We start from the raw sequence: 12,564 nt of genomic DNA, 5'->3' as shown, positions 1-12,564 counted from the left end.
CTTCCTCCAGCTTCTTCCTCCAAGCTTCATCCTTCCTGCCTTCAAGGACCAGGGGATCAGATCTGTCTTGCAACCCAAGACAGTTTGTGGGGCAAGTAAAGACAAGAGGAGCTGTGCAAAGGTGGGTATGACTGCAGGAGTACCCATTTCAACACCAGCACCTCCTCCTCCCTACCCTTTTCTGCTGGCCTCCTTTCACTTGCTTCCCACACCAACATAAGCCTACGTGACCTAAATCTTTCTTTATTTAGGTGATACTCTATGCAAAACCCATCCACACATTTAAAAGATTTCTCAGAAGGTGAGACCTTACATGTCTTGTGACTGGGGCAGGGAACAAGATTCTTAAGCAGTGCCACTAAGAAAAAATGTAAAACAAAGGGAAACTGGAGTTCTGACTCACACCTGCCTGCAAGCGAGGCAGAGGATGGCTCTTATGTGAGGAAATTTACCACTTTGAAAGCCTGGGAAATCAATCGGAAGACATGCTGGGAGTATAGGAAATGACAAAAGGATCTCTCTTATCAGACCAGGGACACAGGTGAAAGGAAATTTTAAGCTGCAAAAAAGTCTTTGTTTCTGTAATTTATTTTCCCCTACGACATGCAGTGAACATGGCCCAGGAATTCCCAAAGGGGAAAATACATCAAGATTCAGAAAAAGACTAAATGGATATGGACAGCAAGAAAATCCACATTTATTAGAATGAATGGTGGTAAAAACGTCAGCAGGTATACTAGATGCAGGACACGCTTGAGTCATTAGATCCAGCTGGAGAGGAGAGGAGGAGGGTGGGAAGGCAGTTCCAGCTCCAGCCCTTCTCCAGCCTCCATCAGAGTTTCCTATGGCAGAAGTATGATGTGAGGTGGGCACATGGCTGATGTGTCTCGCTTTGGTGTTCCCTGTGTCCAGACATGGAGACAGGGCAGAGCCCTGCAGCTGTGGTCACCTTGGCAATGCTGTCGGGTCCTTGCCCTTCCAGTGCAGCAGCCACCCTCCTGGGTGCAGGGAGCAGCATCCCTCCCTGGTGGGAGATGTCTCTTCCCAAGTGATATGAGAAGTTGCCTCTGCACCGAGGTGTCAGAGAAGACACATCACCATCGTTCCCACAGTATGGTGAGAGGTGTCTGTGTTCAGTTTTGGGATGGCTGTACTGCTAATGAAAGCCTCTGGCTGGCATCTCGGAGTAGGGATGGGTGGTACTTTCCCATTAGCAGCCCGTCCTGTGCAAACACAGTGGTGCTCACACCCAGAGCTTCACTCCAATAGCCCCAGGGGCTCTGTTTTCACTCTGGTGGTAACAAACTTGAAAGTCCTAATAAGCCCAGCCTGGGACATTACTAGGTAAGAAATGGTGATGGCTTTCTGAAGTGCTGGAAAGGACCTCAATAGAAATTCAAGCTCCCAGTTACATTTCTTGTTTCAGCTTAAGCAAATCAACTAACCTTTTAGTACTTTTATATCTTGTAAATAGGGTCATTGACTCCTGTTCCTTCCCATCCCTTTTTCCTCTTGTCTATTCATAGTGAGCAGAGAAAGCTCTACTTTCTTTCATAGGTACAAACCTCCTCCAGCTCAAGGTGCTGCTGGAACCCTGCTCCTATTATAAAGATCACGTGGGATCAGCAAAGATGAAGCAGCAACAAGGAGTGGGAGAAAGCAAAAGTTTGATACCTCTGTTCTTGTCTTAGGCAGCATGAATTTCAGGCTCTGATCCGTCTTTTCTTAGGTATACCCACTGTGAGCACTGCCTTGTCTTGTCTTCATGACAGAAAACAGATTCACCACATGCAACTGCTACAGAAGACCTTCCCCTCTAAATGAGCAGAGGATGCCATTTAGCTACAGGCTGCTGGATGGACTTTACCATGAGGTCCCAGTGCTCAGCTGCTTCCTTCGCTCTTCTCTTCCCCAGCGTGGCCTGTCCAACGAGATGCCTGGAATCTGAGTCCACTTCATAAATGGAGACCAGGACCGTACAGTCCCATGCTAGAGGCTCAGGCATGTGGAAGAGGAAAGTCTCATTGAAGATGATGAGTGGCGTGTGGGCCCGTGGCCTGGACTTCTGGTGCTTTTCTTTGTGGCGTCTCCAGGAAACATCTATCCTTGCGTATACATCTGGGATGGGAAGAGAAAGGAGAAATGAAACATTGGGGTATTTATCTTTGTTTCAGAGCATTTCAAATATAGACATAATAAAGTGTAAGGTAGTCATGCTGGAAAAGGGCTGTGTTTTGATTTCGAGCTGAATATTGCAACTATTCAGGCTTGATCCTACATTTCTCAAAGCTAGTAACAAAGCTTGTGCTGGCTTCAGTACTGCTGGAACTCAGACCACTTGGCCGAGGCAACCACACCTTGGTAGGTACATAGCTAGTAGGACATCACCATCCTATAACTGTAGAGCGTGATTTAACAAGAAGTACTTCAGAGTAGGCTCTGTAGTTGTGGAACAAGCTCTGAAGTTAGTAGAGACAGGGTGAGGGAGGAAAGGACTTACTCCTGCCAGCTCTGTAAGTACTTATGCTAAATCCAACACCTGCAGCAAAGCTCAGAAAGAAACAACAGAGAGGAGCCTTTGCAGTTCCTTTGCCTGTATTTAATTAGTGAAACAGAAAACAGTGGCTTTAGAGGTACAGATGAGAAGATCTTATGAGTGTTTAAAGCTGCAGGAAGAGTTCAGCCCAGAAGAGACCAGCTCAAGAATTCAAAGTCTGCTGCACTTCTGGTGCTTGCAGTGCGAGCAAGAGGACTGCCTACCTTCTCACTGCTTGTGTGCTGAGCACTACTGGAGGAAAGTGGCTGGATCTTCCCCTGCCTCCGTTCCTCCAACTAGTTGGGTGGTGCAGGGGAGAAACACACATAAGGCAAGGGCCCAAAATTTGAAACGTTGTTGTGTTGTGCATCAAATGTTGGGTTACAGGAGAAAAAGGTCATCCTACCTCAGCCTTCTCAGGGTAGGGAGCTGTCTACAGCTTATCTGCAATGCAGAGTATCTCTAATGCTGCTCTCAAGTGTCCATGGCCTCAGAGGGCCATCTCATCAGTGGAGACTGAAGGATGATAGTGATGCTCTGGTTACATCCCCAAGGAGCAGTGTGCATCTCTGCACTGTCCCCACCGCAGGCTAACCTCAAGAGGAAAACCAAATTGGCTCTATAATGAGGACAACAGGACTGTGATGAAGTTTGGTATTCAGGTCTCTGGAGAGCAGAGAAATGGGATTCAAGCCCTGCGACAGAGGGAAGAGGAGTGGAAAGGATTGTCTGAGAGAAGTAGCTGGGCGTTTCATTAGTGTGATGAGCCAACAAAAGCAGCTCCTGTGTCAAAACTCGTGGGATCTAACATCAGATGGCCACCTTGCTGAAATGAGCTGGGGACTGTGCATCAGGTCATGGCAATGCAGCAACTTTCTTGTGAGCAGCAGATGGAGGCAGCAAGATCAACCCTCGCAAGTGTGTGGACTTCACAGAAGCGTAGTTTGGTGTGGCAGTCCCTGCCACAGGGTGCTGTGGATGTTGATGTTAGTAGCATGGGATAAACGGGAGACAGCAAGAATGCAGGGAGGAGAAATCCATTGGGGATTTCTAAACACGCAGAAGCCACCCCCAGCCCAAGAAATCTCTAAGCTGTGACTTGGAAGAGGCAGGGTGAGTACAGAGGGGGAGTATCACTTACGCCTCTCTGCTTTCCATGCTACTTTGTCCTCTGTCAGAGACAGTCACAAGGCTGGACAGATTCGTGGTCTGATTCAGCAGCAGCAGTTGGGGTGCGATGGGCATGCAAGGGGCCTTTCTCTCCATCACCTCCCCAGCCCTCTGGGTGGGTAAGATAAAGGTAGCAGGAAGCAGAATAAAGACTGGAGCAGCAACAATAGCAGATATAAAGCCCTTACTCTTCTCTGCAGTGCTTCCAGGGGATGTAGTTTTTGCCTTGAGCAGCCCGACCTCTATCCTCTGAGAGATGGGGAGGCACTTGAGCGACACGAGAACTTCTCCCACAATGTCCTGTGAAAGGCACAAGGGTGTGTGGTAAGCAGACATCTGGTGCAACAATCTCTGCAGCCACCAAGGCCACCCATCAACCTTCCTGCAGCTCATGTGTGTGCTCTTGAAGCCTCAGCAACAGAGACTGAAGGGCCACCACAGCATACTGGCTATATACTGCCCTTCAGTGTTTTTCTTGAGACTGAATTTTAGCTTTTTAACTTTTTAACAATTGCTAGCACCCCCTCTTTATTTGTTCAGTGTGGCAGTTTCCCTTTCTCCTAGACAGGAATGGAAAAGCTCCTGTTCTCCTGTGTCTGGAGAACCTGGATGTAAGAGTATCTTCTGGGATTTGAGTCCTATCACATGACTGCATGAGGTAGTACAAAAGAGACTACATCCAGATGCATCTGTGCCAATTTTACGGTACTAAACACTAAGTCTTACAGCACCATGGTATTTTTTTCTGGAGGGACACAGGAAACCCCACAGGCTGTAGACTTTACCATGTTAGGGTACTATGAGAGCCAGGTCTGGAATTAAATTCAAGTTGCTCCCATTTTATATCAACTTCCCATGTATAAGGAATAAGTAGAAGTCTTTTACAAACAAATTTCTCAGGTTGCTGGACTTGAGATGCCACTTGTCTGTTATAAAATACGTGACTCTCATTAGCAACCACTTAAAATACATCTCTAACATTTTAAAATTGCTATTAGTCCCTTATTGGAACACATCATTTATCTTCACTTTGGGCCATTAGTCTCTTTAAACAAACCAAATGGCCACCAGTGTAATGCACAGTGAACTCTTGTCTCTGTGGGTGGGGAAGGTGCTGCAACATAAGCTTGGTAATCCAATATGCTTTCATCTTTCCTCGGAGATCTCACCTCCAAGATGCATTTTCAAGCTCCATCCCTGTAAAGCCCTGTCTTCCTGCAGATCCTCCCTGAGAAGTGTGCTGGGAGCAGAAGGGATCTGCTACCGTGTATATTACACAGAAGGTCCCCAAGGATGTGGGGTGGGGATTTTTCATTAGTAAAATGAAGGGATGGCTGTATTGACATGCAGTTCCCTGGCCACTGCGTGGGCATGCAAGGCAAGGCCATGAGATAAAGTCATCACCTTTGTAGTCTTCTGCAGCTCTTTACATAAAACCAAACTCTGGGAGGCCTTTAGCTCGCTCAGGGTGACCCTGACTTCCCCCAGCACAGCATTTCTGGAGTATTTGTCAAATCGTTGAACCTGTGGGAGAGAGAGAAAAAGCGTGTCCGTGGGCGTGAGGTGCACGATTGAGCTGTGCCACAAGTGCATCCACACGGTCCACACCTGAACCTCCTTCAAGGGGAGCTTCCTACCTTTAGATTCTATTTTAATGTGTTTCCATTCTCACCCATGGGCTTTTTGGGGTGTCAGGATTGGGCTGTCATGACAGCAAAGAAGGCCCATGCCAAGGAGTAAAATGCAGATGCTTTATTTCAGTGGTATCACCTGAAAAATCTCTTCTGCTATGCTTCCACCTCTGCTAACACCCTACTACTCTTGAATATCTGCCTACTGTAGCATCAAGTGGCATTACCTTGCCCTGTCCCCTTTCTCAGACCAGCTTGAACAGGCTGTGTGAAGCCTGTCCTGTCCCACAGGACATGTGTGGAGGTCATGGCCCCTCTGATCTTGCTGAGTCCTGCCCTTGCTCCATGCAAGGTTTGCTCCCTGCCAGGAGGGTGCTGGAATCCCCTTGCACAAGGGCATGTCCCCTGCCAGCTGCCCACACTTGCTTCATGGCAGCTTGGGGCTGTCACTACACGTGCTCACACATGGCTTCAGCCTCTTCTTTGTGTCCCTCCTCCACAGCTGTTTCTCCAGGATGCGGCCATCTCCCACGTCTGGCCGAAGCTCCCTGGCTTTGCTGCTTGCAGAAACAGCAACACCTAATGGTCAAACTAAAGGGGCTTTGAAGTAATGTGCAACTGCACACTTGTCTGTAGCAACATTTGGGAACCACCATCCAGGTTCAGACCTACAAGCCACCTAGTCCACTGATGTCTTTTGAAATAGCTATTGCTGGCTGTGCCTGGGAGGGAGCGAAACCTGCCAGAGACCATTTAAGGATTACATGCACCTGGGAAAGCCACTAACCCTGGCTGATTACACCTCTAGCTAACACTTCGAGACTGGTGAGTTTGTACCAGCTCACACTACTGATTTATCTTTATCCTGCTGTTGGTGCAACTCCATATTTCTGGGTGATCCCCTTCCCTCTGCCTCCAGCTGAGGTCTTGGGCACCATGGTGTAATGTGGCAGAGGGTTCTAAGTACAAAGACTTCAGCTTCATGCCCTTTCTTAGTGCTGGCTTGTGGTGTCTGAAGATCATTCGCAGGGAATAGTTGGTTGGGAAATGACCCGTCTGCTCTGGGTTTCACCAGTAATGTCTTCACTGATGTCCCCTCAGCATACATTTCAAATCCATCGCAGCCTAGAGAAGGTCTGACAGCTATCTGTTGCCGAGGTTGCTATCTGTTAAAACCCCTGGGCATCCACAGGTACATCTGCAGTGTTACATCTGCAACTAGACCCAAACTAGCTTTAAATGAGACAACTCATAAGCAGTCAAGCAAGAGTAACAAAGAATTAGGGAAAAGAGGCTAACAGTAGCTCTAGGCTGCTTCTGCTCACCATGTTGTCACCATTAGAGCTAGCTCTGCTCTCCCTGCACTGTGTGATAGCCCTCGGCTCACTCACTGCAGGGCCATTCATTTACCCCAGCCCCCAGTTTCTCCTGCTGCAGGATGGTGCATCCAAGCACATTTCCATGGGGAGTGCCTGTGGCGAAGGACAGGACAACACAGAGCACCAGGAAACACAGATTTCAGGGAAATCAATTTCCCCCCTACATAAATACTGCAGAGCCCCAAAATAAAACACCCAAGAAATTAGTAGGGCACCCCTTTGAAAGTGAAAGTGTTTTAGGGGCTCTAGACTTTCTCACACTTCTGGCTGCTGCTGCTGGTAATCGGAAAATTGGTCTTGTGTTGCCAAAGGACCTGGCTGGCTGTACCCTGAGAGAACCTGGTGACTAGCTCCCTCTATGTTCCTTAACGGGGTAAGAGAAGGAGATATCTCCAGAAGCCATTACACATATCTCCTCTGGTCGAGGCACTCTTCTTAATGTCTACTGAGCTAGTGCCCTGTCTCACCTCCAACTTCAGGGTGCTCTTCTCCACCTCAGCATCCTGCAGGGAAAAGACAAAGTGGTCCCCAAAGGCTGGACTGCTGCAGTTCTTCACCACCTGACTTTGCCACTCCTGGACCACGCACTGGAGCCCAGGGATGTGTGATGGGACCTGCCTCAGCAGTCGGACCCGGATGGCGGACTCAGCACACCCATGCCTAGGCAGCCCCCAGGCCTCCAGCCCAGTCAAAAGCAGCTCACATCGCTCTTTGCAGTAGAGGAGAGAGAACTTCAGTGTTCCCTGGGAGCCAGGCAGGGGCCCCAAATCACTGCTCATGCTGCTGAGGTCCTCAGTCCTACTGGAGGAGGAGATGAGGCAGGTAGACGGCTCACCCAGCTCAGCTTGTAACTCCTCCACCTAAGAAAAAATGAGGACAAGATGAAAAGAGAGATATGAGTCTTTTATAGTCTGGTAGTGTTGAACTCCCCTCCTGTTTCTACAACAGTAAGAAAAGAAGAAGGTGTGTTTAGACCTGGTGCTTTTGCAGTAGAGCCAAAGGGCCCATCAGGGCTTGTGTGGTACCACCAGCACCCCACACACTCCCCTCTCCTGGCACATCAGCTCTCTGGCACAGCTCAAATCATAGAATGGTTTGGGTTGGAAGGGACCTCAAAGATCATCAGGTTCCAACCCCCCTGCCATGGACAGGGACACCTCCACTAGACCAGGTTGCTCAAAGCCCCATCCAGCGTGGCCTTGAACACTTCCAGGGATGGGGCATCCACAACTTCTCTGGGCAACCTGTTCCAGTGTCTCACCACCCTCACAGTAAAGAATTTCTTCCTAATATCTAATCTAAATCTCCCCTATTCCAATTTAAAACCATTACCCCTTTTCCTGTCACTACACTTCCTGACAAAGATGCCTAGCCCTGGTTCAGCTCACGAGGAAGAGAGAGCTGGAAGGAGCCTGGCCTCCTTCGGGACCCCCCCATAAGCTCGGGCTGGACCGTGGGTGAAAGGCACAGCAGAGCCCAACAGCTGTGCTGCCAGGGGGAAGGCAACCACACCAAAGCAGCTGCTTTGCTCGCCCCTGGTCATGCAGGACAGGCTGCCTTTCAGCCTTCCCCCTCCCTGGCCCTCCCTCACCCTGCTTTTCTTGCTGGCATTGGCTCTTCTCTTAATTAGAGAGGAGCAGCTGCAACCTTCTAATAGCCATTTTGCCCTTAGCAGCTGCCAGTGGTATTCTGGTGCTGGCTCCTCTCTCCCCCCGTCACGGTGCTGCGTGCCTGGGCTTCCTGCTCTCTCAGCGAGCTCGGCCAGCTGCAGGAAGGTCACCAGGAACTTGAGGAATTCATTTCACTGGAAACCGCATCCAGTAACGGAGATGTGGGCTGGAGGTGGAGAGGTAAACTGGATGTCTTCGGTCATGGGGAAGGGAGAGGGGGTGGGAAAGGCTCGCAATTGCTTCTTTTTCAGAAAAAAAAAAAAAAAAAAAAAAGAGATGGATAAAGGAGAAGCAAGTAGAAGTCCAGCTTTTGATCAAGTGAGAGGGGAGTTTTTGCAAGAGTTTCCCCAGGAATTGCTCCTCCTGTGTTTTCACTTCCCTCAGCAATGGGCTTCGTAAGCTCTGCCACTCTCCTTAAGGCACCTGGGGACAGTAGCAAAGGTCCCCATGGCACACTGCCATACCGGTCTGCTGTGTTCTGCTTGCAGCCTGAAGAGCTGAGGCTTCCCAGCAGCCCTGTTTATGAGCAGTCAAAATCTGAATTTGCCATCCAGAACCTGCCCAGGCTACCTCTAGTACCTGCTGGGAGGCTGGGGGTGGCAATGGAGGATGGGAACTGAGTGCACAGGTGCTGTGGGTGGGCTAAAGTACCTGTAAAATCACGGCAGTGGGGCTGGCTGCTGACCTGATGCATCAGTGCTGTGCTCCCCCCTTCCCTGTTGTGTGTATCTGACTGCCTAGTCCTGTCAGGGAAACAGGGATGAGTAGACGTGTGGCTCTGCTGCCACAGAAAAAGAGTTTCTCTTTAAGTGAAAGAGCAATATTTTATTTTATATAGATTATTCTATTCTATTATACTTTGTCTCTCCCTCCCTTTCAGCCAGAGTCTGTCTCTCTCTCTCTTTCTGTGTTTTCTTGCCACAGGTTTTTGGGTCTTGCTTTCTACTGGACTGTCAGTCAGTCTACCTCTTGACCCTGGGGGGTTTCTGAAAATGAGGATGGCTCTTGAATTGGCCCTAGCATCAGTGTACTTGCCTTGATATCTGCATTGCTCTGCTTGGTAGTGTCATGCAGAAGAGCTGGTGTTTTCTTCCTCCAAATGCCATTCACTGCCTTCATTCTAACCCAGCCTCGGCTGGGGCATCTCTTCTCTGTGGGAATAAAGAAAAGCTGAGTAAGTGCTATCCAGCTTGGAGATGATGACGTTTGGCAATGATGATGAGAGTCTTGGAGTGGGATTTTTATGTGGTACTTTGTGAAAGCCTTTAGAGGGCCCTGAGTTTAAAAATCACTGGGAATCCTCCCTCTGGAAAGCAGAATGTTTAGCTAGTGTACCCCAAAAATTAGTGCAGTGGATGAAGACATTGCTGTCAGACAGTTTTACACTTAAATTTGCTTTAGTTGGTGCATAGAGGGAAGGGTTAGTCCAGCTGGGAAAGATCCCAGTTCAGTGAGAAGTGTTTCTTCCCCCAGCACTTTGGTCTTGGATAGAAGGACGGTGGACCCTGTGGCCTCACTCAACCTCTCTTCCTGCAGGGACAGTGGTGTCACCAGTAAGACCTTGTTAGTGGATCTGTGGAAGGGTCCAGTGTTAATTGCTGTCATGCGGGTGCTGACACTGACCACCTGGTGTGAATACCACATGATTTAGACTTTCTGGGACAGCCTTGTGACCTGCTTGCAATAAATGCATTTTGGAACAGTTAGCAAGCTGTGCTCAGATGGCACTCAGACCTGATGCTTCTGGACAAGAGAAGTAGGACAGAGGAAGCTGTGCTTATGTGTCTGGCCTGGTGAAGAAGAATCTGGCTTGTAGCAAGGCTGCAATGACTGTATGAGCAGGACATGTTTAGGGGATCCTGTAACATGTGCCTCGTTTCTTCCCCTTGCAAGTAACAACCAGGAGAGGTTACCTGCCCCAGTTTCCCACCTCTTGTCTTCATGCACACAGAGCCAATTTCATTTAAACAAAAGGAACCTGCTCTCTTACCTGTTTCGAATCAGGTAATGGACATCTTGGACATGCAGCTTGCCACAGAGTGACTATGACAGAAATGGTGGCAGCTGGAAGCATAAAAACTGAGGACATTGCTTAGCTCCTGTGTTTGGTCCAGAGTGGAAGATGCTTGTTGAGAGGAAAGGTTAGCAGAAACACAGGCTGACGGTGTTTGCTGAGCACAGTTGCCCAAAACTTACTTTTTCTAGTCCTGTTGCGTTTCTGGAGCTGACATATCTGGCAAGTTAAGATGGTTAGGGCCACCAGGAGCAAGAGGATGGCTAGTGCCAAGATCCCATACTTCCAGGTGTTGGAAAAGGGCATCTGTAAGCTGTGCAAGTCGAGCATGACAGACCTCTTCTGTATCATGTCTTGCTCCTCTGAGAGAGAGAGAAGGAAGGGCTCAGCATTGCTAGTATTACCCCTCCACATTGCACTAGCCAAGCAGGAAAGGTCTGTATTCACAGGTGAGCTGCAGCTCAGACTCATCCAGAATTAGTCCTGTTGCCCTCATAAGGACACATCAGTAATGTTATTTTAATGGCTTGTGCTCACAGGATCAGTATCACATTATCACAGTCTGCTCTCGTCATTGCCACACAGACAGGCATCTGCTGGATTGCCCTGCTTTTGTCCGGAGCAATTCACAAAGCAGCTTATGGTCTTCCCAGATGAAAGGCCACTAGAAATGTGATGCACCTGTGATTTTCTCACAAATTTTTTTCAGCCTGCTTCCTTCCCCTCCATGTGTCACTACTTCACAACTGCTGGCTGCCTCCTGGTTACTTGCTCTTCTGCTTATTGCCTTCTGACAATGCCTGACAGCAGATGCTCGGGGACAGCATAAGACTGGGGTAAGCACCCAATGATACTTTCCCCCACAACATTCCTCCATCTTCCTCCAGTATGCAGCTAATGCAGCTAAGGGCCTCACTTGCTTCTGATAAGCCTCAGTGGATTTTTTTTTATTTCTATTTATTCATCCAATTGCCTTTTTAAGTGTTGTCAGATGCTAGCTTCCACAGTATCCTCTACCAAGAAGTTCTCCCACCCAACACAAGAACCAGTTCCTTTAGTTAGCTGATTTCTCACATGATGGTTTAGTTTGTTGTTGCTTAGATGCTGAACTGGAAAGAGAACAGCAGAAAGCCATTCTCCAGTTCATTGTCTCCAGACAGTCCTGATGACAGACGTTTCTCTTGTCCCTCAGCCAACCTTTCTCATGCTGGGTAGTCCTCGCCAGCCATTTCTCCTACAGAAACTGCTCCAGATCTCTTCCCAAATGCATTCCCTTTCCCTGAGCCTTATCCTGCTCTTCCCTGAAACCATGAGATTTTACTACCAAGGGCCAAGTCTGTCTGGTTCACTGGATATGGCTTGTTGGGTTTGAAGTATTGGATGTCTGCCTTGGGGAAGGGAAATAGTAATTGAGCCAAGGGTACTGTTGTGTCAGAGAGGGGAACAGCGCTTTTCTGATGGTGCAGAGTGGGCTCTCATGAGGACAGGAGAATCTGTGAGGCAAGGACACCTTGGTGTTACCAACTAGACCCTGATGTCCTCCTGCAATAACTTCGTGAAGGCAGAGGAGTCTTGCCTGCTCCCCTGTAAGGGCATGAGTGAGCAAGGGAGGGACAGGAGACCCAAGCACTGACTGGCTTGTCCTAGAAAAGCCTCCTGATGTTGTTAATCATCACCGAGTTCTGTGTGGGATTTTTCAAACAAACTTGTTAATTAGCTGTCATTCACCTGAGAGAAGTTACTTTTAAGAACTGAAGGACATAGCAGATATTTAAATAAGAGCACACAGTGGAGCTGAACCCCCCTGTGACCATCACACCTAGCCCAGCACTCAGGGTCCTTGGCTGAAGTCAGCTTCCCCTTGCAATGGGTCTGGCATAAAGAGAGATGCTTAAAGACAAAGCAAATGCTGCTGCCTCAGCATTGCCAACGAGCCAGACTAATGCACTAACGTGAGCAACTTCTCTGCTGTCACACAGCAGGGGCAGGGCAGGCTTGACACTGCATGTGCATCTCCCTGTCCTCCCCATGGCCCAGTCGTCTAAACCGGGCTGCCACTCATCCCCTGTCCTGTGAATGACAGCCTACAGCAGACCAGGCACTCCCACACACACACATTTCCAACTCCACCAGCAGCAGAAAACATCTCACCCTGCTCTTTTCC

The 12,564-nt window shown here is 48.8% G+C and overlaps 1 protein-coding gene across 1 annotated transcript; it reads right to left on the bottom strand.

Annotated features, from left to right (window-relative positions):
* Positions 1-1,713: 1,713 nt before the first annotated feature.
* LOC106897046 (synaptotagmin-5-like) lies at positions 1,714-10,751 on the bottom strand. Its single transcript, XM_014957415.1, has 6 exons — positions 10,583-10,751; positions 9,422-9,537; positions 7,184-7,576; positions 5,111-5,230; positions 3,895-4,006; positions 1,714-2,118 (listed from the first exon to the last, which is right to left on the bottom strand). The coding sequence occupies exons 1-6, from the start codon at positions 10,749-10,751 to the stop codon at positions 1,817-1,819; spliced, it is 1,212 nt and encodes a 403-aa protein (XP_014812901.1). The 3' UTR covers positions 1,714-1,816.
* Positions 10,752-12,564: the final 1,813 nt, after the last annotated feature.

This window comes from Calidris pugnax, unplaced genomic scaffold (assembly GCF_001431845.1).
Source record: "Calidris pugnax isolate Ruff unplaced genomic scaffold, ASM143184v1 scaffold211, whole genome shotgun sequence".
Taxonomy (NCBI): Eukaryota; Metazoa; Chordata; class Aves; order Charadriiformes; family Scolopacidae; genus Calidris; species Calidris pugnax.
This window is presented reverse-complemented; position numbering and strand designations above follow the sequence as displayed.

What these genes read in the sequence shown, in the direction of transcription:
- LOC106897046 (XM_014957415.1), bottom strand. Translation starts at nt 10,751, where the DNA reads ATGATACAGAAGAGGTCTGTCATGCTCGACTTGCACAGCTTACAGATG. An exon ending in AGAGCACCCTGAAGTTGGAG is followed by an intron (nt 5,231 to 7,183) that starts GTGAGACAGGGC and finishes TCTCTCCCACAG; the next exon opens with GTTCAACGATTTGACAAATA. An exon ending in TGGAAGCACTGCAGAGAAGA is followed by an intron (nt 2,119 to 3,894) that starts GTAAGGGCTTTA and finishes TTCCCATCCCAG; the next exon opens with ATGTATACGCAAGGATAGAT.